The 26,928-nt window shown below is 41.0% G+C and overlaps 1 protein-coding gene across 2 annotated transcripts in view; it reads right to left on the bottom strand.

Moving 5' to 3' along the window:
- Positions 1–26,928, bottom strand: part of FNDC3B (fibronectin type III domain containing 3B) — a 413,666-nt gene that overhangs the window by 32,345 nt on the left and 354,393 nt on the right. For both annotated transcript variants that reach the window (XM_073674905.1, XM_073674906.1), the window contains exon 23: positions 18,268–18,480. In XM_073674905.1, coding sequence (XP_073531006.1) covers positions 18,268–18,480 — 213 coding nt within the window. The remainder of the gene's footprint in view (positions 1–18,267; positions 18,481–26,928) is intronic.

Below are 26,928 nucleotides of genomic sequence, written 5' to 3'. Positions count from 1 at the left end.
TAAATAAAAATGTTTGCGTCACCAATTTTTTTTTACTTTTCCATCTATGCGCTAGGGCTCATTTTTGGCTCACTGAGCTGACATTTTTATTGATACTATTTTGGGTTACATATGACATTATGATCTCATTTTAGCGTGCTTTTTGGGAAGCACAGCAACAACAATAAAAAAAGACAATTCTGACCTTTTGATTTTTTTTCTAACATATTGTGTAAATAATTTTAGATTTTCATAGATCCCACTTTTTGGACACGACTATTTTTTTCTGTATTAGAATATGGGGTAAAAGGGGTAAACTTTTATATATTTTATTTAAATACCATTAAAAGATTTTTACTTTATTTTTTAGTCCTACGGAACTTGATCCTGTGATTGATTGCACAGTACTGCAATAGTGAAATCGTGCTTCTCCTATGGAGCTCAGCCTGTGGCTCAGATTCACAAGAGGATTACTGATGACAGTTACATGGTATCCTATTGGCGCACTGTGATAGCATTGTGGCGGATCCATGAGAACCGATGAGCGCACGCACATTAACATTGGCATCATGGTTAACTGCAGCAATCAGAGCAAATTCTGTTTGCTGCAGTTACAGGCAGATGCTGACTATGTAACAACAAGCATTTGCCACATACCAAGAAGGCTCAGCTCTTGAGGCGGCTTGAAACAACCCTTAGTGAAATATTGTAAAAATGTAATGGGACCAGAAAAGACCACCCCTTTACTGCATGATTAACTCAACATATGCAGAAATCCTGTACTAAATAGCAGTGCATGAAGACATTCACACAGACAGTCGTACTAATATTCTAATATACAAGCTCTGTTGTTGAGAAAGTAGCGGATTCTGATTTCCAAAACATAATTACAAGAAGACTAAGTGGTCTGGTTTGTAAACAATAACAGGAAACACCATTTCCTCCTGTGATTTATTATTTAAGATAGAATACATGTCATGCTGTCCTTTCAGCACTTGATTCATGGCATGTGTTTGCACGCCCAACACTGAAGGCTGTTAAAAAGTTTTGGTTGGTGAAACTATTGAAAAAAAAATAAAATAAAATCTGGATGCTCAAGTGAAAACATTTATAAATGTGCCAGTTAAGCTACCTTGTTTATAACAACATTATGATGCACCAGGATGATCTTTTATTTTTAGATCTCCACTCCACTCTCAGGGTTCCCAAAGTACCTTTCAAATTCTCAACACTGCACCACTTTGTATCTGAATGGGCAAATTACCATAGATCTTGATTTTTTTCCTGGAAAAATGGGTTTTGATAAATGTCTTCCATTTTTTTAAATAATTTACCTGCAGCTCTTTCTTTGTGCCTTTCTGTATGAAGGCGGTCTATACCAAATTAAAGTTTGAGCTGTACAATGACAGCTGCTATTTCAGGAGTCTCTTGACCTAGCCACTGTTGAAATAAGAATCTTACATCCACCATTATTATTACATGAATCATCTCAGGAACTAATCACCTTCTGAACCATCCTGTTACGGTACTATTGCAGGATTGCTCAGAAAAAAAGGGGCTTCTTCACGATCCCTCACGCTAGGGGGCACCCGTGCCTTGCCCTGTCCCTCAGATTACCCCGGAAGGTGGAGACGCCGGGGTCACGTGCCTTGCCATGCTCCTGACTTACCCTTATTTGTTCCCTCCCCCACCCAGGAAGGTGTGAGGCCAAAGTGAATAGGATAACACTAACTAGACAGACAGGGATAAATGAAGACTGCAATCATACAAAATACACTCACAAACAACAGAGTGGAACACAGGGGAGGGTAAGGTAGGTGAGACCAAATAAGAGACGCTGGGGATGAGCACACAAACAAACTCCACGCAGAAATCTCCAGAACAACTCTCCAAAAGCCAACTCTAAACACCGAACAACTCTTACAACTCCAAACCAGGCAGAATGAACCATCACTGGCAATTCACAAATGCCAGTGGCAAGCATATATACCAGAGGGGAGTGTCCAACACAGAACAGCTGAGGCAATCCATGATGGAAAGCTCCAGGAGATCAACTGAACCGATTAACCCTAGCAATGCCAGAGCAATGAAAACCTGCACTGTTTAGTATGTTGGTGAAGCAGTTCTAACCAGTGCAGGTGTTCGGGTAACCAGACAATCTTCTGGCCCTTCTCTGTCACGGTATCCTCGTGACACATACCCAAGGGGTCTGAACTGGTGAAACGCAATTGTTTGTTTGTCCTTCTGACTTCACACATAATCTCCATTACTGGTGAACATATCCAGTGACCCTTCGACAAGAGCTTTGAGCGTGTACACACTCCAAACCCCATGCTCTAAATTAGTAAGCGGGCTCTGACATTTCGGACACTTTGTGATCCTGCCAGGAAAATTAGGTGAGGTCGTATATTAGTGCAATAGAGTGCATTATGCATTAATTTAAAATAGGTTTTAGTTATCTTCTTAGCAATACCTCTTGGCTTAAAAAAGTTCTCAGAGACATCACTATCAAAGCAAGGATAGTATTTCTTAAAGGGAATCTGTCACCACATTTGACCTATCTAAACTATTAATATGGACATACAGGTCATAGACTGCTGAAAAAAGTCCTATCTCTATGCCTCATATCAGATGCCTTCTTATGGATAAATCATCTTTTATCACGTCAAGTAAATAACCTCTTCCAGGCTATGGGGAGGACACTGCCTGGAAGATAACCTCCTTCTATTTAAAAATAATCTTTGGAGGTAGGCTACAGTCTTGCAACATGAAGTTCCAACTGGGTACCCCCAAGGAAGCGATCAGTAGTAAATGTTAGGGTATGTGCCCACGATGCAGACTTTAAGCAGAAATTTCCTGACCGTTTTCCCTCTCCCTGGCAGAAAAAACACATACGGATTTTACATGCGTTTTTTCTGCTAGGAAGAAGCGTTTAAGCGATTTTTCAAGCGTTTTTTCAAGCGATTTTGAGCATCACTTGGAAAAGGGCTTGACAAGTTGGTCACACAATATAAATCCATGCAACTGGCATGGATTTATATTGTGTGACCGAGATTTCTGCTTAAAATACTGCACCTATAGTAAAAAAAAAAGAATTATAAAGTAAAAAATAAAAGAAAATATTCATACTAACCTCTCCGGCGCCCCCCGGTCTGCTCCAGGCGGCATCCTCTCTCCTCGGCGGCCCGCGGTGTTCTGCCAGGACCTGCGGTGACGTCATTTAGTCAGCTGATGGTCACGCGACCATCACCTGACCGTTGACGTCAGTGGTCGCGTGACCATCAGCTGACTAAATGACGTCACCGCAGGTCCTGGCAGAACACCGCGGGCCGCCGAGGAGAGAGGACGCCGCCTGGAGCAGACCAGGAGCCGCCGGAGAGGTGTGTATGAATATTTAGTTTTATTTTTTACTTTATAATTCTTTAACTTGCAGGTACCATGGTACACGGGTTGGAGGAGAGAGTCTCCTTTTCTCCAGACCTGGGTACCATCCGTGCATTGAACCGCATAACATCCGCATGTATGCATGCGAATGTTATACGGTTCAACGCAAGTCAATGGCGGCGATTTCGCCGCAAAATCGCACAATAAATGGTTGTGCTGCGGATTTTTCCGCAATGATAATCCGCAGCGGAAGTTTCCGCAGCATGTGCATAGCACATGCGGATTATCATTGGGAAACATGGCAGACATCTTCACAAGCGATTTTAATGCGTTTCCGCGGCGGAAATACCGCCGTGGAAACGCATTAAATCCGCATCGCGGGCATACAGCCTTAATAGAAAATTGAGTTACACCCACACAGATGTCAGAGGATCCATTTGTTGTCTCTTAAATTTGACAGGAAAAATGACAGGTATTGGCAGCATAGGAAAACAGCTGAAGGAAATCAGGCTTTCTGACTTTTTCACAACTGTGTTCTTCATTTTGATTTAACTGCTCCATCATAGGATCAGATAAATGAAAATAAAGGCAATGCCTTATCAATTTCATGATCTAGAGCCCAATGGACCCCTGTGACTAATACAGACTGTCATGTCATTTTCATGGTGTTCAACCTCTTTCCAGACAAATATGGCCCAGTATGAAAGCTCCAGTGCAGATCTAAACAGAGCATAAGTAGGCAAAAAAACACCAATGTATCGAAATGGTTACTGCACCCATAAGAGCAAAAAGGCAAAATGTAAGAATTCTTAAAAAGATACGCTACCATATAGGAGGCATAAATCATGTGGTAGGAATTATAATAAACCCTCCACATGTACACACAAAACACCACAACCACCCAGAGGCAAATAACCTAAAATGGACCCACTAAACAAAAAAAAAATATGAGAAATGGAACGGTTCCCCTATATGAAAATGAAGTCTAATAAGCCATAAAAGGTAGATCAATAGTTATAATATGTCCTTAGCAGTGGTCAGTGAGGGTGGTAGTGGACACAGAAGCTTCCAGCTTCCTCAGGGGTATGTGGTGAAATAGTCTGTGTTGGTATGAGTGGGTTGGTGAAAGAGGATAGAAAAAAATGCAAATGAATGATGATAAAAATGAAAAACAAATACAAATATCTAAAAAATACAATTAAAAACCCATCTAAATTCTATTGTTTTACTTTTTTTTTTATCTGTGTTTGTAGAAAGCAGAAATCACATGATTCGTGTAATCCCAGCATTTTTTGTATGCCGATGAGGTGAGGGCGATAGCACAAGTATATCGGTGATCTAGGGTGATGAGGGTGAGCTAAGGGCGGCTGGTACTTAGATCACTATTGTAGTGATCTGCTCACAGTGGATTGTTGGGAGGACACAGACAATGTACTCCAAGCATGCTCCTCTTTCCATATCAGACTGGTGAAAACCTGGTAATTCATGGAGCAGTCACAGGTTTCCATGACAATGACCCAAATCCAGGAAGGAAACTTCTTGCATCCAGGTCTAATTGCTTGACATCACCTTGAGCACTGTGGTAAGCATTTTTTTTTTTTTTTAACAGTAAGCTGGTCACTGCAGGAATATGGGGCTGACCCAAGTCGCCTCGCCTTGTTGTAGGCAGATAGCAATCTTTTGGATCAAAGTGTGCATGCCTAAGACCCTCATGTTTTTACAAGTGTAGCAACAATGGAATTCATGTAGATAATATTTGCAGGCTGCTGTGGCAATGTGTTTGCATGTAAGAGGAAATAATGTATGGCTGAATATTTCAGCACTGTAGTTAGATGCTTAGCAGTAAAACTGATGAAAAACTGGAAAAACATGGGACTCAATAAGGAAGAACGAGTACTTCAGTAAGACACCACTGTCATACCACTTGTTTCACATATTGTCATGGGTTTATCAGGTTTGACAGATAGTCATTCTGGATCCGGCTGTAGAAGGTTGTTGCGCTTGGCCTTGCAGACACCTTCTTGATCCTTTCATCATCCCTCCCTAGGACCCAGTGGTGATCTCCACCTTTTGCTGCTAATTAACACACCCTTGCTGGATCTTTAAATACCTTCAGTTTCTCCAGAGAATCACTGGTGATAGAGTAAATTCCTCTGTTCAGGTCTGGAATTCTAGCAGTCGGCTGGATTCTTCTTGGCGTTCCTTTGTGGGTTGTAGTTGTGATCTCTCTGGTGTTCTCTCAAAGCTAAGTGTATCCCCTTGTCTGTTTCCCTTGTTTGTCTTTAGTTGCAGTGCGGCTGACTAGTGCTCACCCCTCCCTACCTAGGGCCTATCGCTAGGGATTCCTGCTCAACGATAGGTGCGGAACCCTTTTTAGGGACGATAGGAGAGTCAGGGTGTTGTTAGATCTCCACTCTTCCTAGTCGCTGTGCTTCCCCTCTTTTGTAGTCATTCGCTGGGTCCTTCCCATACCTAGCATGACACACATATTCAAAAAGCAAATATTTATTTTGATAAATCCTTAAGCACCAAGTAACCAAAACTTTTAACCCCTTCACCCCCAGGCGATTTTCTGTTTTTCTTTTTTCCTCCCTTTCTTCCAAGAGCCATAACTTTTTTTTAACTTTTCAAGCCATGTAGCTGTATGAGGGCTTGCTTTCTGCAGGAAGAGTTGTAATTTTGTATGACACCATTCATTTTGCCACAGTGTAATGAAAAACGGCAAAAATTTTTCTGAGTGAGATCAAATTGCAAAAAGGTCATTATAAGTATGCAGATACCAAATATGTATAGTTTTATTTTTATTTAAGTGGTGAAAAAAGTCAAAAATTTGTCAACAAAAAATTTTTGCCACCATTTTCCAGCAGCTTTCCAAGATCAGTAACCTTCTCATTTTTTGGGATCTGGGGCTGAGTGAGGGCTTATTTTTAGCGACCTGAGCTGACGTTTTTATTTATACCATTTTGGTTTAGATACGATGTTTTGATGCTCTTTTATTGCATTTTTTCTAATGTTGCGGCAATCAAAAAAAAAAGTATTCTGGAATTTAGATTTTTTTTTTCTCATTATGCCATTTACCGATCTGATTAATTTATTTTATATTTTGATAGATCGTACATTTCTGAATGCTGCAATACCAAATATGTGTGTTTTTTCTTTTTAATTGTTTACTTTTTTAATGGGGCAAATGGGAGGTGAATTTAACTTTTGTATTTTTATTATGTTTTTAAACTTTTTTTCTTCTTCACTTTTTACTGTATTTAATAGTCCCCTTAGGAGACTTGAAGCTGCGATCAACCGATCGTCTGAGCTATACATACATATATAGCAAAAATCACAATCTCCTGTTCAAAGGAGGATCGTGATGACAAGCACGGGGGGGGGGGGGGGTCTTCAGCAGACCCCCGGCTGTCACGACAGCCCATCGGCGCTCCGCGATCTCGTGTGACAGGTAGGTCAATGGGTGGGATTAATGATGCGCTTCCTGTTTGTGAGTGTTAAATGCCGCTGTTAGTAATTGACGGTGGCATTTAACTGGTTAACAGCCGCGGGAGGGATCTTGGATCCACCTGTGGCTGTTAGAAGTACTTGATGGCTGATTCAATCCCTCATCAAAGGCAGGGACACGGCTGATTACTTAAATATACGTCATCGGTTGTGAAGGGGATAAAGAGTAATTGTTGTTTTAATTTTTATTTCATAAATCAATGCTACACATGAAAAGAAGCTAATTTGTAATATATTTCATCAGAGAAATTTTCTGGAACAAATGTTGGTACAAGTGCAAGATGTAGGTGCACATTCACACTGTGGCCATTAACAATCATAACCTAAAATAAAAACAAAATGAGCAAATACCCTGCAGTAAGTAAATAGTAATAGTGCGTGTAAATTACACAGGGAACTTAGTTGACACTATTTTGAGCAAAAAAGCGTAAAAGCCATCCCACCGTGACAAGGTGTACCCCAATCAGGAGTACCCCAAGTTATTTACATGTACTATTACTATATAATTTCTGCAAAGTATTTGCTTATTTTTTTTACCCTAGGTTATGTTTTTCTAAAACTGGATTGATCTTTCACTCTGAATTCATGGTTAAAATCTGTGTTCAGTGAAGACAGATTTTACCATTGTTGACATAAAAGGTGACAGTTGGTGCTTTTAAAACTCTATGGAAGTGGAAGAATTGGTGGGGGAGGTGGGGCTAAAGGCAGACATAGACCTACTGTTGTTAGGTCTCCAGAAATGACAGTTACAGTTCTGCATAGAACTCTATGAGCACCAACAGTCATCCTCTATCTCTGTAATGGGAATATCTGTATTCACTGAAGACAGATTTTACCTGTGAATTGAAAATTTTGAGAATGAATCATTGTTCCAAGAGGAGAAAGAGGCAGATTACTTTAATAAGATCGATTACAAAGTTGCTTATTTTAACGTGTAGTATTTATTTATGGCATAAGTAATACTATTTATTACTTATGAAAAATCAAACATACAATACTCTAAGTCTTACAATTTACAAACGTCAAACACATAGCAAGGATTAGGATTTATAAACTACAATACTAGTGGCAGGCTGTCAGTCCAGCAGTAAACATTCAGGAAGCTTATTTTAAAGGGCAGATCTAGTATGCAGAGCAAAATGTCTTGTACTGAATAGTATTCCTAGTATGTGACCACTGGTGTAAGTGTTCAACAGCAGAGTAGTAGTCAAGGAAGAAATTATGCATTTGGCAGAGCGAAAATGTGATGTGAACCCAGCCTAACTAGTACATATTTCAGAAGAGATAAGGCTGCGAGGTGAGTCATTTTCTCCATATATCTGTAATTGTTCTACAGATTCCATCTGGGGTATTACAAATTTCACCAATGATGTGATTTTCACTGCCAAACTCTTGAGTATTGTAATAAGCAATTTTGTACATGTGGTTATCTGATCACAGTTTATACTTTATCCTCATATAATCAATTCCTGCAATGATTATTCAGAAAGAATACCCGAGATGAAAATATATCACCTCTCCGACTGAGCAAGATTATAAATCATTGTACTGTCACCCAAAGACACAGAGCATACGAGTTCATGCACAGCGCTATGTAAGCTCTTCAGCACCAGTCATACACACGAGGTTCAAACTAGGAAACGCAACATGAGCCATCATAAATTAATAGTCACTTAATTATGGAATGGAAACAGATCTGGTTCTGGGCATTAGTACCGACAATTACAGCAATTAGTGAAACAAAATCACACAATCGCATAGATAATACCAAATGTAATTTACATAACTATATTTTATATCAAGGTAAATAAACAAAATAATGATCTGTATACATACAAAACAATACATGATCTATACTTGGACTTAAGCCGATCAGTCCAAATCAGGATGCATTACTCATGACTTTATATCATCACATGGGAAATACTCTGGGAAAGGTAAACCAACATGCATGCTGTGCCCCAATTATTGGCATTTTTAATGCGCAGCAGGTAATATATGCCAGACCCCTATGGCAATGACTCTCTTAAAGGAGATGGGTGCATGAAGAAATCCAACAGGTCTCCATCACTGAGTTAGACAGTGGTCCCAACTGAAATCGTCAGGTCCGGGTGACTTTTATTCAGTATGTGAGGCCACCTTTAAGTCCCAGTTATTCGCTGCTACAACATGAACCCATTATAGTCTACAGGGCTGTTCACATGCAGTGTCGGACTTTGGTGCCAAGAGCCCAACAGGAACCAACTCCAGGGCCCCACTTTTCAGCTACATGCAAATGTGACAAAATCCTCAATCATACATTTATATACAATGAACTGGGCAGATTGTTACATGAATAAGATGCTGCCTTTGCCTGTACATAGTGATTGAAGTATATTGTGCGAAAACTGCTAATATAAAAGGGTGGTGGCCCAGTCCTGCACTGAGGCCCACCGGAGGATTCTCCGGTTTTCCTGTGGGCCAGTCCAAGCCTGTTCACAAGTCTGTTTTTATTCACAGACCGTGTGTCTGTGCAAAACTAACAAAGACATGTCCGTTTTCCTGTCACAGATGAAAAATATCAATAAAAGTCTACAGATCTGTGAAAAACACTACAGCATCTGTGTGCCATCAGTGTTTAACATTGCCCAGGATAGGAGAAGCTTTGTCATTTATCCATATGTGAAAAACCCTGATAACACACTGACAAAACCCTGATTCAAAACATGGCTAACGCACATAATATTTTTAGTGCACGTGAAAAACACCAATGTCTGAACGAGGCCTTAGACTCACTAGGTAGTGACTATGTAATCAGTCTAAAAGTAAAGTAATAAATACTGCCACAGTCCGCAATCTACAGCTTCTACCTACTCCATCCATTTTCAAGGAGAATTGCTCCTGGTGGATCAGTTTCAAGTTTAGGAATAGAAGCAAATCTCCTTAGTTGTGTCACCTTAAAAGACATGTTGCCCTACTAATGGTGCAACTCTGCCTCACACTCTGGAAATATGGAAATATAGGTTGTACAGCTCAATCTTTGCTTCTGTATGAAGCTCGTGTGTTTTTTCTTAGTTTTATAGGAATTAGAGAAATCTCACAGTGGAATGGAAAGATCACTGGAATATTACTTCAATTTCGTGATCATTTTTGTGATAATTAGTTTGCCAGCTGAATTCAATTAAAGGAAAACTACTTAACAAGGATGTTCCACATTATTAAGCAGGCCACAGGTTTCAAGCAATATGGTAAAATAAAAGAATCTCTCTGCAGCTGAAAAGCATCAAATAGCGCAATGCCTTGGACAAGGTTTGAAAATTTTCGATATTTCACAAAAACTTAAGCTTGATCATGGTACTGTGAAGAGATTTGTGACAGATACAGAGCACAGACAGGTTTGTGCAGATCAAGGCATAATGAGGAATGTTTCTACCAGACAAATTCATCAGATTAACAGTGAAGTTGCTAAAATACTATTACAAAACAGCAAACAGGTATTTGAAGCTGCAGTTGCCTCTGGAGTACCGCAAACCTCAAGGTGTAGGTTTCTCCCAGGCTTGCAGTTGTGCATAAGCCTATTATTCGGCTACCCCTAAACAGACCTCACAAGCAGAAAAGGTTGCAGTTGGCCCAGACATATATGAAGACTAATTTTAAAACAGTCTTGTTTAACTGATGAGTGACGTACAACCCAGGATGGTTCAGATGGATGGAGTAGAAGATGGCCACCAAGATCCAACATGGCTGCGACGTCAGCAAACAGGTGACGGAGTTAAGTTTTGAGCCGGAATCATGGGGGAGAGATCTGGTAGGCCCCTTTAGGGTCCTTAATGGTCTGAAAATGACCCCGACAAAGTATATAGACTTTCTGACCGACTACTTTCTTCCATGAACATTGCCTGTTTGTTAGGCAATCCCTGCATGTGTGGCAGTTGTCTAAAAGTCGTGACACATGCAGACGCGGCAGATCAAACCTAGATGCTGAGCACACCGTAAATACTCAGCGAGCACCCGAGCGTGCTCGTTTAAAGGGTTAAACGAGCATGCTCGCTCATCACTACCTCTGAGGCATTGGCTACTATGGGCATAAAAAGGAGAGAAGCTCATGGTGTGGCCACCATCCTCAATGAACAGATCTGAGGGTGGGAGGCCATTCATATAAAAACAGCAGCTCTGGGAGGCTATTCTGGCATCCTGAAAAGAAATTCAAGCAGAAACTATCCAAAAACTCACAAGTTCAATGGATCAAAGAATTGTGAAGGTGATAACAAAGAAGGGGTCCTATGTAAACATGTAACTTGGCCTGTTAAGGTGCTTTTGATTTCAGCAAATATGACCTCTAAATGATGCAAATTCAGCAAATGACTATTTTCTATTCTTTCCAACCTATAGAAGTCTTGGAGACTCTGTTGTGCATAATAATCTGGAACAGTGCATTTTGGGTTTTTTTAGTTAAAAAAAAAATACTGTTATCAATGGGAGGTTTGTGCAATAAAATTTGATTTACATTCTAATTGTTGATGATTACAACATTATCAGGAAAATCAGAGAAAAATAGCACCTGCCTAATAAATTAGAACACAGTGTAAAGCACAAAAAGTAAAAATAATTACACAAAAAAGAAAGGAAAATAAAGTATTTATGTTCAACAACATTGTATGAAAATGTTAACTTTGACATGTAGATCAAAAGGTACGCTTCCTATTAAATATACATGATAGAACCCAAAGGACCCATTTTCCCTTTGTTAAGTCGTTGGGAATTGCCGATATAGATCACTTTATTCATCAAGTTTTTTTCATTTATTTTTTTCTGCTCTTTTGAGAGAAGAAAAATGTCAGCAGAGATGTGAATAGAGCCTCTGATTGCTACAGACATACTTTCTACTAATACAAAAATGAATGTATGTTTTATGAGAAATGATAATGTATAGAATAAAGGGATTGTTCTTTACTGTATACTCTCTGGACACTTTCTACTTAAGGGGATGTAACAATCAGTATCTTAACAGACACTTTACCAGGTCATCTGGGCTGAGCAGTAGACGCTAATGACACATTCATGATGAAGACCACTGATCGGCAATTAAAAGACTTTTTCTTAACTCAAGAGTATCAATGTTGCCAATAGCTAGCTGAAATTGTGGTATCCTTCCATCAATAAACCAACCTTAACAATTAAGTCAATGGTATTTTAATTTGTGTTGTGAAGGCTTTATGGCAAGGAGTCTTGTTCGGTAAAGTGTCCTTATTGATAACATAATCGGCAGATGTATGTGGGTTGGACACAGTTTTCAGAAGGCTTTCCTGTTGTGATTTATATATGACCCATAAATCACAGATTACCCTTAAATCGGTTGCTCATATTGCAGCCATAAAATAGGGAAGATTATAAAATAGATTTTTTTTTTGCAGGGATTTCATTTCCAGCAAAGAAAGTGCATTGAATGACGACAAAATTGTAGAATATTCTGATATTCTTTCTGCATCAAGTCCTCACAGTTTTCAGGTTCTCCACTTGTCAGTGAATAGAAATTGTATTTGTAGAAGTGAATAGAGCATCGTAACCATATTAACAGCACCGTATTATTCTTATAAACTTTGCTAAATGTTTTCACATTTATAGTAGAAAATGGTAATCTTCAGGAAAAATTAGAACACTAAATACACCAGAGATTCTCTAATGGCAAGGTCTCCATAATGGGTCAGAAGTATCATTATCTGTTAAAACTAACTCCTCTGTTCTGTAATTATGACTTAACATCTTAAATTCCAATGTTGCAATTTCCTTGGCAGATCTGTAATGCCTAGTGATTACAGCCAGAAGGGCTTTCTTCTCTTTAGAGAGTCTTGTAGGAAGGACATCAGAACAATTCCAAGGCTAACTGGGACATTACTAGAATGGATCTTGTCATAAAGGTGGAACATATCAGTGAACATTACCAGCAGGTATGTACCGTATATAAGAACCTAGTGTGTGTCTCCTGCATATATTGAAAGATGCAAGAAAATTCTATTTTCTCCAGACATCCATACACCTACACAGGATTTCAGACAGTTTACAAACCAACTAGATGGTGGCCTGATTCTAACGCATCGGGTATTCTAGCATATGTCTCCCGACCCTCCTTTATAATGCCCCATGCTGGAAGTCACATCCCCCGTATATAATACCCCATGCAGGATGTCACATCCCCCGCATATAATGCCCCATGCAGGAAGTCACATCCCCCGTATATAATACCCCATGCAGGGAGTCACATCCCCCGTATACAATGCCCCATGCAGGATGTCACCTCTCCCCCATATAATGCCCCATGTAGGATGTCACCTCTCCCCCATATAATGCCCCATGCAGGATGTGACCTCTCCCGCCATATAATGCCCCATGCAGGATGTCACCTCTCCCCATATAATGCCCCATGTAGGATGTCACCTCCCCCCCCCATATAATGCCCCATGTAGGATGTCACCTCTCCCCCCCATATAATGCCCCATGTAGGATATCACCCCCCCCCCCCATATAATGCCCCATGCAGGAAGTCATATCCCCTGTATATCCATCCCCCCATAGTGCCCCATGCAGGTCCCCTATGGCCCCATACAAAAAAAAAAAAATCCAATACTCACCTCCCTTCTCAGCTGCTTCTCTGGACTCCAGCGCAGCCCGCATGTTGACGCTGTGCGCTGTGACCGGTCAGGAGAGAGCGCGGTGTAAAGACGTCACCGCGCCCTCTGACCTGAGACGTCACAGAGCATCAGCGGAAGGCACAGGAGCTGCTGCGCAGGCACGGGGAGGGGTAAGTATGACGCCGGTGCCGGGGTCCTGATCGAGCGGGGGGAGGGACGGGAGGAGAGGGGAGGGACGAGGAGGAGAGGGGAGGGGTAAGTATGACGCCGGGTGCCGGGGTCCTGATCGAGCGGGGGGAGGGACGGGAGGGGAGAGGAGAGGAGAGGAGGGGAGGGGTAAGTATGACGCCGGGTGCCGGGGTCCTGATCGAGCGGGGGGAGGGACGGGAGGAGAGGGGAGGGGAGAGGAGAGGAGGGGAGAGGAGGGGAGGGGCGTCACACTTGTCCTCGGGAGATAAGCGGCTGTAGCCGCTGATCTCCCGACGATAGCCGCATGTAGGTCAGCTGACCTCAATGCCGCACATGAGCCGCTAACGGCCGCCATGTTTTTTCAGAAATGCCGCATCGCTGATTGGCCGCGGCCGGACCAATCAGCGACCCGGGATTTCCAGGACAGACAGACAGACAGAGAGACAGAAAGACAGACGGGATAAGACAATTATATAGTAGATAACTATTTATTATTAATTATTATTACTAATAATGTATTATTATTGCTATTATTATTATCCTTTCAAACCAAAACTATGTGACACAGATGCCTTACCATTAAACTGTAGGTTCATTATTTGATTATTTAGGTAGTGATATATAATAATAATTACATAGCAAAAGTAAATTGGGAGTTTGCAGCCAGTTCTTGGGTGGATGGAAAAAATTACAATAAAGAAATGTAATCATTATACCCCTTTAAGAAATGATGCAAATGTACAGTCACTTGGAATAAATATGTAGTAAATTAGTGCCTCTCAATTTACCTTGGCTATGTAATTTACCATGCAAATAGACAGCGTGTCTGAAACTCTTAACACGTCAGGATGACAATCAGAATGTCAGATATTAAAAGTAAAACACCTTTGTAGTTTGTGTGCTAAATAGGCATAATTAAAAAAAATAATAATACTCCTACTGGGATTTGAACTCTGACACTGTAGTTTCAGAGGCTGATGCCTAACCATTGAGCTATCCAGTCAAGTCATAGTAAATGGTAGCTTTTCTTGTCTTATGAGATCAACCATGAAAATACTCAGGGTGACTAAAAGTCATTGTGATTCCGATTCTGATGTTTGAAGAAAGTCACACATCAGACTCACACATCAAAAATCATTTGAATTTTGGCCTGGAGGAGGTATTTCTGAAAGTCCCAATCAGATTCAGACAGGTTTGCACTGAAAATCATATAACCAAATAGAACTCCTAGGTTTCCTCAACTGAGTTTATAGCTCAGTGGTTAGTGCAATGGCTTCTGGACACAGAATTTTGGGTTCAAGTCCCATCAGCGAACAGTGACTTTTTTTTTATTATTATTACAGTTGTAAAAGTCACTTATCAAAGTCACTTGTCAGGATCACTTGTCAGAATCGGTATTTAGCCTCAAACTGACATCATTCTGATGTTTGATTTTGATAACTGATCATGTCCTAAAATGGACACTGTACAAAAACCCGCTGACAGATTCCCTTTAAATCACTATGAATCAATGCCTACTCCTCCACAACAGACAACACCCAGGGGAATAAGCCTCTATTTCCAAAAGGCAAACAGAAATCCAATGATAGTGTAAAACAGGAAGGTTTAATTTATTAAATCCAACATATTTACTCACATAGATGAGACATACACACGTGGTCAAAATTGTTGGTACCCCTCGTTTAATGAAAGAAAAACCCACAATGGTCACAGAAATAACTTGAATCTGACAAAAGTAATAATAAATTAAAAATCTATGAAAATTAACAAATGAAAGTCAGACATTGCTTTTCAACCCTGCTTCCACAGAATTTAAAAAAAGATTAAACTCATGAAATAGGCCTGGACAGAAATGATGGTACTCTTAACTTAATATTTTGTTGAACAACCTTTTGAGGCAATCACTGCAATCAAACGATTCCTGTAACTGTCAATGAGACTTCTGCACCTCTCGACAGATATTTTGGCCCACTCCTCATGAGCAAACTGCTCCAGGTGTCTCTTGTTTGAAGGTTGCCTTTTCCAGACGGCATTTTTAGCTCTTTTCAAAGATGCTCAATAGGATTTAGGTCAGGGCTCATAGAAGAGCACTTCAGAATAGTCCAATGTTTTCCTCTTAGACATTCCTGTGTGTTTTTAGCTGTGTGTTTTGGGTCATTATCCTGTTGCAAGACCCATGACCTGCGACTGAGACCAAGCTTTCTGACACTGGGCAGCACATTTCTCTCTAGAATCCTTTGATAGTCTTGAGATTTCATTGTACCCTGCACAGATTCAAGACACCCTGTGCCAGATCCAGCAAAGCAGCCCCAGAACATAACAGAGCCTCCTCTATGTTTCACAGTAGGGACAGTGTTCTTTTCTTGATATGATTCATTTTTCCATCTGTGAACATAGAGCTGATGTGCCTTGCCAAAAACTTCCATTTTTGTCTCATCTTTCCATAGGACATTCTCACAGAAGCTTTGTGGCTTGTCAACATGTAGATTGGCAAATTCCAGTCTGGCTTTTTATGATTTTTTTTCAACAATAGTGTTCTCCTTGGTCGTCTCCAATGAAGTCCACTTTGGATCAAACAACGACGGACGGTGTGATCTGACACTGATGTTCCTTGAGCTTGAAGTTCACCTTTAATCTCTTTAGAAGTTTTCCTGGGCTCAATTTTCCTCCTGCGGCCACATCCAGGGAGGTTGGTTACAGTCCCATGGATCTTAAATTTCTAAATAATAAGTGTAACTGTAGTCACAGGAACATCAAGCTGCTTGGAGATGGTCTTGTAACCTTTACCTTTAACATGCTTGTCTATAATTTTCTTTCTAATCTCCTGAGACAACTCTCTCCTTTGCTTCCTCTGGTCCATGTTGAGTGTGGTACACACCATGTCACCAAACAGCACAGTGAGTATCTGTAGCCCTATATACAGGCCCACTGACTGACTACAAGATTGTAGACACCTGTGATGCCAATTAGTGGACACAACTTGATTTAACATGTCCCTTTTGTCACATTATTTTCAGGGGTACCTTCATTTCCGTCCAGGCCTATTTCATGAGTTTAATTTTTTTTTAAATTCCGTGGAAGCATGGTTGAAAAACAATGTCTGACTCTCATTTGTTAATTTTCAGAGATTTTTAATTTATTATTACTTTTGTCAGATTCAAGTTATTTCTGTGACCATTGTGGATTTTCTTTCATTAAACGAGGGGTACCAACAATTTTGACCACGTGTGTAACAGTGCTTTACGGTAATTTAAAAGCCCTTAAAACATCATGTCTCACGTATGCTTGTCCAACCCAGAGTTTTACCCTTCCGGATTTTTCTACAGTGTATCTGATATTATACTGTATTGCCTGGACGCAGCAAGAAGGGTGCAGCCCTGAGTCAAGCAAGTTAATAGATATGTGATGCCTTTAGAACTTGTCTATCTATGTGAGTAAAATACATTGGAATTAATAAATCAATCCTGCCTACTTTACACTATGGTTGGATGTCTGTTTGTTCTATAGAGGCTTATTCCCATGTATGCTATTTATTGTGGAGGGACAGGTGGTGTTACATGGTGGTTTAAATGTAAACATCTATCTTATGAGACCTCTGAACAGGTTATAAGAACACCTGACTTTGGTTGTCAGTGGATAGAGAAATCGGTATTAGTTTGTTTAAGCCAGGGATGTCAAACTCAAACACACAGAGGTCCAAAATTAAAAACATGGACAAAGTCGCGGGCCAACCAGTATACAGTATAATGGCCGCTCAAAGTCCTCCATATAGAATAATGCGCCCCACATAGTCCTCCATACAGTATAATGGGCCCCACATAGTCCCCCATACAGAATAATGGGCCCCACATAGTGCTCCATACAGTATTATGGGCACCACATAGTCCTCCATACAGAATAATGGGCCCCACATAGTCCTCCATACAGTATAATGAGCCCCACATAGTCCTCCATACAGAATAATGGGCCCCACATAGTCCTCCATACAGAATAATGGGCCCCACATAGTCCTCCATACAGTATAATGGGCACCACGTAGTCCTCTATACAGAATAATGGCCCCATTGTGGTGTTTCTGTTGTCGCGGGCCAAATAAAACCACCTAGCGGGTCAGATTTGGCCCACGGGCCAGAGTTTGACATGTATGGTTTAAGCGGTCTGACATTAGATTTATTTTTAATGATGCAAACCATAAATATCTCTATTCTTACAATTTTTATTAGGGCTATGTTCCCTACAAGGTGCTGTGCTTGGTGTGAACAGTCATTTTGTGATGACCGACTCCCTTCAATGCTACTTACAGGAAAAAAAAGTAGAGTTAACAACAGCAGGGAACCAACTGGACCTGTTCTGATGAATTTCTTGGAAAAAGCAAGGGATGGAAAGTAAAATCTCATTCTTGTATATGAACATAATAAAAAAAAAAAACCTTGTTGTTGTGGAAAACTCCTGGTACATGGAGTATGATTAATGGACCAGAGGATGGACAGTAGTGTCTCTCAGTTCAAACATAATGATGTTTATAATAAACCAAGAGGACAAAATGTGCCAAGTGAATAATGACGATAATAAACACGTAGAGGAATCACTGGACATGTACCTTTTATTTTTGTCTTCTATTTGAAGGATGAAGATGACATCATCCGAAGCCTGAAACTTCGTTCCACTTTCTCCCCACTTTAATTTCAGACTCTGCGGTCCGGCGGCTGCACACTCAAGTCGAGGAGGTAGTGGGGGAAGAGGGTTTGTCTTTACGTTGATTGCTTCACTCAATGGCCCGGCTCCAATTTCATTCACTGCTTGAATTCGAATTCTAGAAGCGAAAAATAAATACAGTGTAAGAAAAGGCGGGGTGGAACAGCTTTCAGTTGCTTTTCGTGGCATCTTCTTACGTTTTTGTAACCAATTTAGAGACTATCATCACCAACAATTCACTTTGGCACAGTGTGATCTTCTTGTCAATACTGCCATTACTGAGCTGTTTGGAAATAAGACAATTCAGTCGGCTATAAAATTTTATCACAAACTATTGTAGTTTAATTTGTTGGAAAAATTTAGTAAGTGTGCAGAAATGTCTGTATAATCCAAGCAGGAAAATGAAATTCACAGGATCTAAATACTATGGTAAATCAATGTAGCGTATAAACAATGTTACAGCCCTGGGACAGGGATGATAAACTGTGTAGAGGATATTCTTTGTAAACGGCAATATTTTAGCATAAAACGATTTCAACAAGATGAAGAAATACTGGGTCCACATGCAATACTGAATCTACAATAATTCTCTGTTCAGTCCCTAATTTTGATGTACAATGAGAATTTCCTTCTGTAAAAGGTTGTAGAAAAATGAACTAAACAATGTTCTATGATCTCGGGAAAAGTGAAACCTTTTATTGAAAAATCGCAACAAATAATGGCAGGCATTATTACATTCTATAGTGTATGGAGTCATAGAAGTCTATAAAGTTACCCAATACAAGTAGAGCCCAATCTCAAATAGAGCAGAAGTCAAGCACTTGAACCTCCACCTCATTCATTCTACAAAAATCTGCCAGAGAGTGCTGTAAGTGTCTTTTTCTGGTAGTTCCATAGAGAATGGAGTGGAAGTGGCTCTACATATCCTTGTTCTTAGTATTGTGGTTGGTCCCAGAGGTCAGACACACAGCGATCAGGGCTATGGAGTCGGTAAGCCAAACCTCCGACTCCTCAATTTCCATGACACCGACTGACTCCAACTCTGACTCCACGACTCCGACTCCCTCATTCATGGCTCATGTTTAAGTGATAAATTTACTGTAGCACAGATTCATCTCCGCTAAAAGTCTAGACCCTCAGATCAGGAATAGGACAGACATTTATAGGACATTTCATAACTTTCCCAAATTCTTATGAAAAAAATATTCCCCACAAACTGCATTAAAACTACTGTACCCAATTTATTACCGTATTTTTCGGACTATAAGACACACTTTTTTCCTCCAAAATTTTGGAGGAAAATGGGGGGGTGCGTCTTATAGTCCAAATGTTGGGGGGGTGTATATATATGTGGGGTGCGGGGGGGAGCTGTAGCAGTGGAGGAGCGGGGCACAGGAGGCAGCAGGGCACAGGAGGCAGCAGCCGCCAATGCAGCCTACACTGTCCCCGCTGCTAAAGAAAATGAATATTCACTGCTCGCCACGCCCATAGGGCGTGGGGAGCACTGAATATTCATGCTCCTTAATAGCAGCACACAGTGTAACCGCGCTGCGGCTCCTACTGCTGCCAGAATCGCCTGTGCCCGCTGTTAAAGGGCATGAATATTCAACCTCTCTCCAAGCCCATGGGCGTGGTGAGGGGTGAATATTCATGCCCTTTAATAAGCGGGTACACAAGATAGCTGGCAGCAGCAGGAGCCGCAGCGTGGCTCCGCTGTGTGCCGGCTATCAAGTAGAGTGAAGTCATTGCTCCCCGCGCACACAGTCCCGGCGTGGGGAGCAGTGACTTCCGGCAGCTGATCTCTCCATGTGAGCCGCGCATGGCAGTGACGTCATGCGCGGCTCACATGGAGAGATCAGTGTGGGCAGACCACACGCAGCGCTGGAGGAGAGAGAAGAAAGGTGAGTATGAGTGTTTATTTTTTTTTATGTGCAGCCTGATGAGGATTAGGGGGACCATGCATACTAGGATAAGGATGAGGGGGCCATACATACCAGGGTAAGGATGAGGGGGTCATACATACCAGGGTAAGGATGAGGGGACCATACATACCAGGGTAACGCTGAGGGGGCCATACATACCAGGGTAACGCTGAGGGGGCCATACATAACAGGATAAAGATGAGGGGGGCATACATACCAGGATAAAGATGAGGGGGCCATACATACCAGGATAAGGATGAGGGGTGTCTTGCATACCAGGATAGGGATTAGGGGTGCCATGCATACCAGGATAGGGATTAGGGGTGCCATGCATACCAGGATAAGGATGAGGGGGCCATGCATACCAGGATGGGGATGAGGGGTGCCATGCATACCAGGATAGGGATTAGGGGTGCCATGCATACCAAGATAGGGATTAGGGGTGCCATGCATACCAGGATAGGGATTAGGGGTGCCATACATACCAGGATAGGGATTAGGGGTGCCATGCATACCAGGACAGGGATGAGGGGTGCCATGCACACCAGGACAGGGATGAGGGGTGCCATGCACACCAGGACATGGATGAGGGGTGCCATGCATACCAGGATAGGGATGAGGGGTGCCATGCATACCAGGATGGAAGGGTTCCATGCATACCAGGATGGAGAGATGCCAGGCATACCAGGATGGGGATGGGGACCATGTATAAAAGGAAGGGGAGGGGGGGCATATATACCAGGATAGGGGATATTGTCAGAATTGGGGAATATTACCCCTATACTAGTGTCAGCAGAAGACCCCCTCCCCCTTAAAAGTGCATCATGAACACATTTTTTGCTTACATTTTTATTTTTTTTAATTTTCCTCCTCTAAAACCTAGGTGTGTCTTATGGTCCGGTGCGTCTTATAATCCGAAAAATACGGTATATATTTTAGGAGTTGAGTAGGTCCATTTTATACCGACTCAGATTCCACGACTCTGACTCCACAGCCCTGAAGCGATCCAGAAGGATATCCCCATCCAATCCATAGGAAATAATGTAAAAACTTGGATAAACCCTGTTGATTTGATTAGTGTAACATACAGTATGTGAATGAATTAGACCAATTATAATATTTCTCCGTATTCCCTACAACCCAGGCGTTGTGACAGCTCTCATGCAGGGTTACATTCGATAGTAAGAATCTCTCACATGATGCTACATCATATATAAAATCATATGAAGAAAGCCAGGAATGGGCATAACCTCTTACAAAATGTACATGTTCTGTGGATTAGCGCATGGTACCCGCAGGGACACCTTCAAGAACGCGAAACTGACGATATTACATGTGTGTACAACTTTATATAGCAGTAAGAGTGTAAAAAAAAGATGAGCAATGTGATTATTATATTGCTGTCATAAATGACCCCAATATTGTGTCTTAGAGATTTATTAACATGTTTTATAGGTTTATTGCCATTTTTCATCTGGAACATTCTTCTCATTATTTTCCCAGTGTCGCTTCTAAACATAAACTGCTGGAGATCGGTTAGTTGCTGCTAAAACCCAGCAAATGTCTAAACTCTAAAATATGGCCTAAATACATGAAAAATACTACTCCTGACCTAATAATATAAACATGGCAATGAGAATTCTATTTACAGTCTCGCCAGTGCTCCTAGACCAGAAAAATATCTCACCAGTGAATTAATCATCGACAAGATGACATGAGAATGAATTGATATGATCATTCCCAGATAATTAACTCTTCCTCTGCTCTAACCCTACCTCAAAGAGAGTACAAAACATGCTGTAGAAGAGAACCAACTTATATATTACACAATACGCCAGATTTATTGTAAATGAATGCACTTCCATTTGGTCAAGTGTCCAGAAACCTTACTTAAAGGGGTGTTCCCATCTCCAAGATCATATGCCAATATGTAGTAGGTGTAATAATAATAATATTAGCAAATACCTCCAATTAGAAATGTAGTATAGTATTTTTGATTCGCTATGTCACTTACCTCATGTGCAGGCATTGCAGGACCTTAGCCATGGATACCTAAGGTCCTGCGATTCCTGCACATGAGGTAAGTGACATAGCGAATCAAAAATACTATACTACATTTCTACTTAGAGGTATTTGCTAATATTATTATTATTACACCTACTACGTATTGGGATAGGATCTTGGAGATGGGAATACCCCTTTAATGCTATCTAAGGTCTGGCTATACATGGGACAATAAGGTGAGAAGAATTTTAGTACTTTTTTTTCTCTTGAAGACCTACAAATAATTTTATACCCATGCATTACAAAAGGATTTTTCAGAGAGGAAGATTTGAACTCTAGTGCCACCTACTGGAAGTAGCAATCCTAAAAGTCAATGTGGCACTAGAGTTCAAGACCTCTTCCTTTCTGAAAAGGCAATTTGTATATTTAAATTCCCAGAGAAGCATTGCATGGTCTATAAGTCTCCTTGCTCTGCAATGAGACATTATCCTTTAGATCCCAAAGTTTTTTTTTAGCATTAATAACAAGTGTTTGGACTAATGAATATACAAATAGCCTCTTCAGAAGGAAGAGAACTTCAGTGCCACCCATTGGATGTGGCAATCCTAAAAAATTATATTGACTCTTTAATGAGCCTTGTCACATGACTTGGGAGAAGAAGCCAAACCAGAAACTCAATTTGCAGAGATGTGTTTCCAAGTATTGCCCCTCCTCAGTGCAAAGCAGGGCATCTGATTTGGCTAGGTGAGAGGCCTCTGATTGATGGTCTAAGGCAGAAAGTTGCTTGGCACTCTCCAAAAGGGGAAACATTCCCCCTTAGACTACTGGGCTAATGAATAGGATTCTGATTTGTGGAAAATGTCCATTTTAGTATTTGGCCAAAATCCTAATTTAGAAAAATTGATTTTCTGTGTTTTTATTATTAGGTTTCCAAGTAAAAGGAATGTATCATCAGTATCATCAGGAAATGACTGTTTAAATCAGGTTTTTATGTTAAATCTATTTTTGATTTTTTTTCATATTAAATATTAATTCTATATTATACATGTGATGTAACAGCTGACTGTGCTCGCCCTCACTTCATAATGACCTGAAACAGGCTTATTAGATGCTTCAATACAAAAGACATGGTCTGAGCAACTAATTACTAATTGTACATATCGATATCCAGAAGGAACAGGAAGTAGGAGTTTACAATAGACCTAGTTTGAGAACTGCATTTTTTAAAAAAAAATACAAAAGCAAGATATGAATAAGAAAAAAAAAAAAAGCTAAAAAATTTAATTTAAAATAAGAATCTAATTTAAACAGTAGGTGAACTCCATTTTTTTTTCTTGTAGCAGTTTTTATACATCTCGGTCATGGTATTTTTTTCTTGCATAAATGAAGGTTTTTTTATTATTGGTCTATGATTTATAATGCCTATACAGAAGGCAAATATAATATAGAATAGGACTCACAGACAGTATGACGTCACATTAAAAATCATATTGCCAGCTAGCAAAGGTGTGTGTAGAAAGTGCTGCCCTTGATTCTGGTCTGTTGTCTGAGGATATAGTGACAGGGCAATGAGCGGTCGATCTATACAAATGTTCTCATTATGTGCTGCAAACACTATAGTCTGCCAAATAAAACAAGTTTGGAGAAAGTAAAAAATACAAGACTGTAATTGGACAACCGTTCACAAATGTGTTATTCGCACAAACGAGCAAGAACATATTGGTTTTTGTCCACTTAATAGTCCATTGAAAACAAAGCTCTTACAGCAGATCGCTGTTGTACAAGAACCTCTGCTTTCACCTGGTAAAGAATACTGGAAATGAGGAGTCTGTGTCTTGAGATATTGGTGATATTTAATATTATAGATTTTTGGCGACTAGAGGAACAAGCTGGCCTTGTTGACTTGTGAACATATCGTATATTTAGCAGTGCCACTCTGGATGCTGGTAATGCGGCTGATGTGATTTATCTGGACTTTGTAAACGCATTTGATACTGTACCACATAGCAGCCTTAAGCCCCCGTCTCACATAGCGAGATCGCTGCCGAGTCACGGTTTTGGTGACGCAACAGCGACCTCACCAGCGATGTCGCTATGTGTGACACTATGCAGCAATCAGGCCCCTGCTGTGAGGTCGCTGTTTGCTGCAAAATGTCCTGGACCATTTTATGGTCTTTGCCCTCCCGCTGGTCAGCACACATCGCTGTGTGTGACCAGCGGGACCAGCGATCAGGCTGCCAATCCTGGTGTTTGGTGGCAAATGGCAAGCGTCCTGCACGGTGTTGGGCTGTGAGCACAACCCCCATCTGTGGACGTTGGGCCCTCATACCACCCTCATTGAGTCGGTTTCTAACCATTTGTGCAGATAAATGCACATTTGTGGCCTGCTGGAGGTCATTTTGCAGGGCTCTGGCAGTGCTCCTCCTGTTCCTCCTTGCACAAATGCGGAGGTAGTGGTCCTGCTGCTGGGTTGTTGCCCTCCTACGGCCCCCTCCACATCTCCTGGTGTACTGGCCTGTCTCCTGATAGCGCCTCCAGCCTCTGGACATTACGCTGACAGACACAGCAAACCTTCTTGCCACAGCTCACATTGATGTGCCATCCTGGATGAGCTGCACTACCTGAGCAACTTCTGTGGGTTGTAGAGTCTGTCTCATGCTACCACGAGTGTGAAAGCACAAACAACATTCAAAAGTGACCAAAACATCAGCCAGAAAGCAATGGTACTGAGATGTGGTCTGTGGCCCCCACCTGCAGAACCACTCCTTTATTGAGGGTGTTTTGATAATTGCCAATAATTTCCATCTATTGTCTATTCCATTTGCACAACAGCATGTGAAATTGATTGTCAATCAGATGTCTAAGAGGAGATCTCATTTTATAAAGAGCTGGCACATGACTTATTCCTTTCAAAGCCCATACTAAAGACCAAGGGACTTATTACGGGTGTAAGAAAGGCGATTCCAGCATCTAAACAGGAAAGGGTTCTTTACAGTCAGAGTAGTCAGACTGTGGAATGCCCGACCACAAGAGGTAGTGGTGGGAAGACTCTATAACCGCTTTCAAAAAAGGGCTGGATGATTTCCTCAGTACACATAACATTGTGGGTTATGGATAATCTAGTGACAGAGCATGTCTAATTGGTGGAGAAAGGTTGAACTTGATGAACCAAAGTCTTTTTCCAACCTTATTTAACTATGTAACAATTTTCACTCACATCATGCGGTGTGTGGGGAGCTATTGATCATGGTACAAGGGCTGAATAACAGGAGTACTATGATTTATTGCTTCTTTTAATAACGTTACAAAAAGCCATCAATTATAGTTTTTTGATTAGCTGCTACAGGTAAGAGTACATGTTACCAGAAGCACTATCGTAGCATATCCTGTATAAGCAGTAGCAGATAGTCAAAGTAATTGTAATCAATATTAAATGATAAATATAAAATAACAATGAGCAGAACACATCTTGTCTTGTTGGTTTGGCCTTCACAAGAGTTATAGTTTCTTGTGTGGCCCCTTGGGAAAATTAACTGCCCACCCCTGGCATAGACAGTTTTTCATTCATCCCAGAGACAACCAGACTCCAGAAGTCAAGCTATGTAATTTAATCAGGTCTCTGATTAAAAATCCACATTGACAGCAAATGAATGGAAAATAAAATAGAGATTGCCGATTACTTGGCTTCTTCCTTATAAACTTGCTTTCAGACTAAAGAAACAAGACTACCTATAGTAAAGGAGGCAAATAATGCACATTAAGAGCAGGTCATTTCACAAAGTAAATCCAATTTTCAGGCTGTATTTCCTCAGTACAGTGGCCAGATTTACAGTTTTCTATTAGTAACTCTGTTGAATTTTTCTTCTCTTCGTTTAATAATTCATAGCAGATTCTAGATATGTCACCTGCAAATCTGGCACAAAGTTCTTTGCTTTAGTATATAAACACAGAAAAAAAATCATAGAAATGTATGGCTGATGAATAGCAGTGTTACAAGCAAGGCCGCCATCAGGGCATTACTAGTGAATGGGGCCTGGACTGGGTGAGACATTCTGCGCAGCCTGCGCTGAGGCAGCAGAGCCGAACCACTGCATAAACGGCCTGGCAGACTGTGTGGCACGCTGGGGCCCGGGCTAATTACTTTACTTCGCTTTATTAAGCCCCGTGGGCCCCAGTCACTCACAGCCGCAGCTACTTACATTATATGGCCGCGGCAGAGGGGGCCGGCCGCGACTGAAATCAGTGACGTCAGTCACTGCCAGCCTGCGCTCTGTTCCTAAGCTGCCGGCACGCCCCGAGTTGAGGGCCCAAAAGTGATGAGGTGCACAAGCCCACCCACTCACCCAACCACTAGCCTGAAATAAATAGAGTCCCCTATAATGTCTTGTCATATATACATGCATATGTCCAATGTCCATATCTCCAAACTGCCCGAAGAGCAGCTTCCATAAATGTATAGAAAACAGAATACAATAATCTGCAATTCAGGAGAACACATTATTAAAAAAATACCACAATCTGGTTTCAATTACCGTATATACTCTAGTTTCAGCTGAGTTTTTCACCACATTTTTAATGCTGAAAAAGCCCCCCTTGGCTTATACTCGGGTATATACATATTCCGTGGTGGATAGCGGAGG

The sequence above is a fragment of the Phyllobates terribilis genome, unplaced genomic scaffold (assembly GCF_046119375.1).
Source record: "Phyllobates terribilis strain yellow unplaced genomic scaffold, ASM4611937v1 Scaffold_3__8_contigs__length_932513732, whole genome shotgun sequence".
Classification (NCBI taxonomy): Eukaryota; Metazoa; Chordata; class Amphibia; order Anura; family Dendrobatidae; genus Phyllobates; species Phyllobates terribilis.
This window is presented reverse-complemented; position numbering and strand designations above follow the sequence as displayed.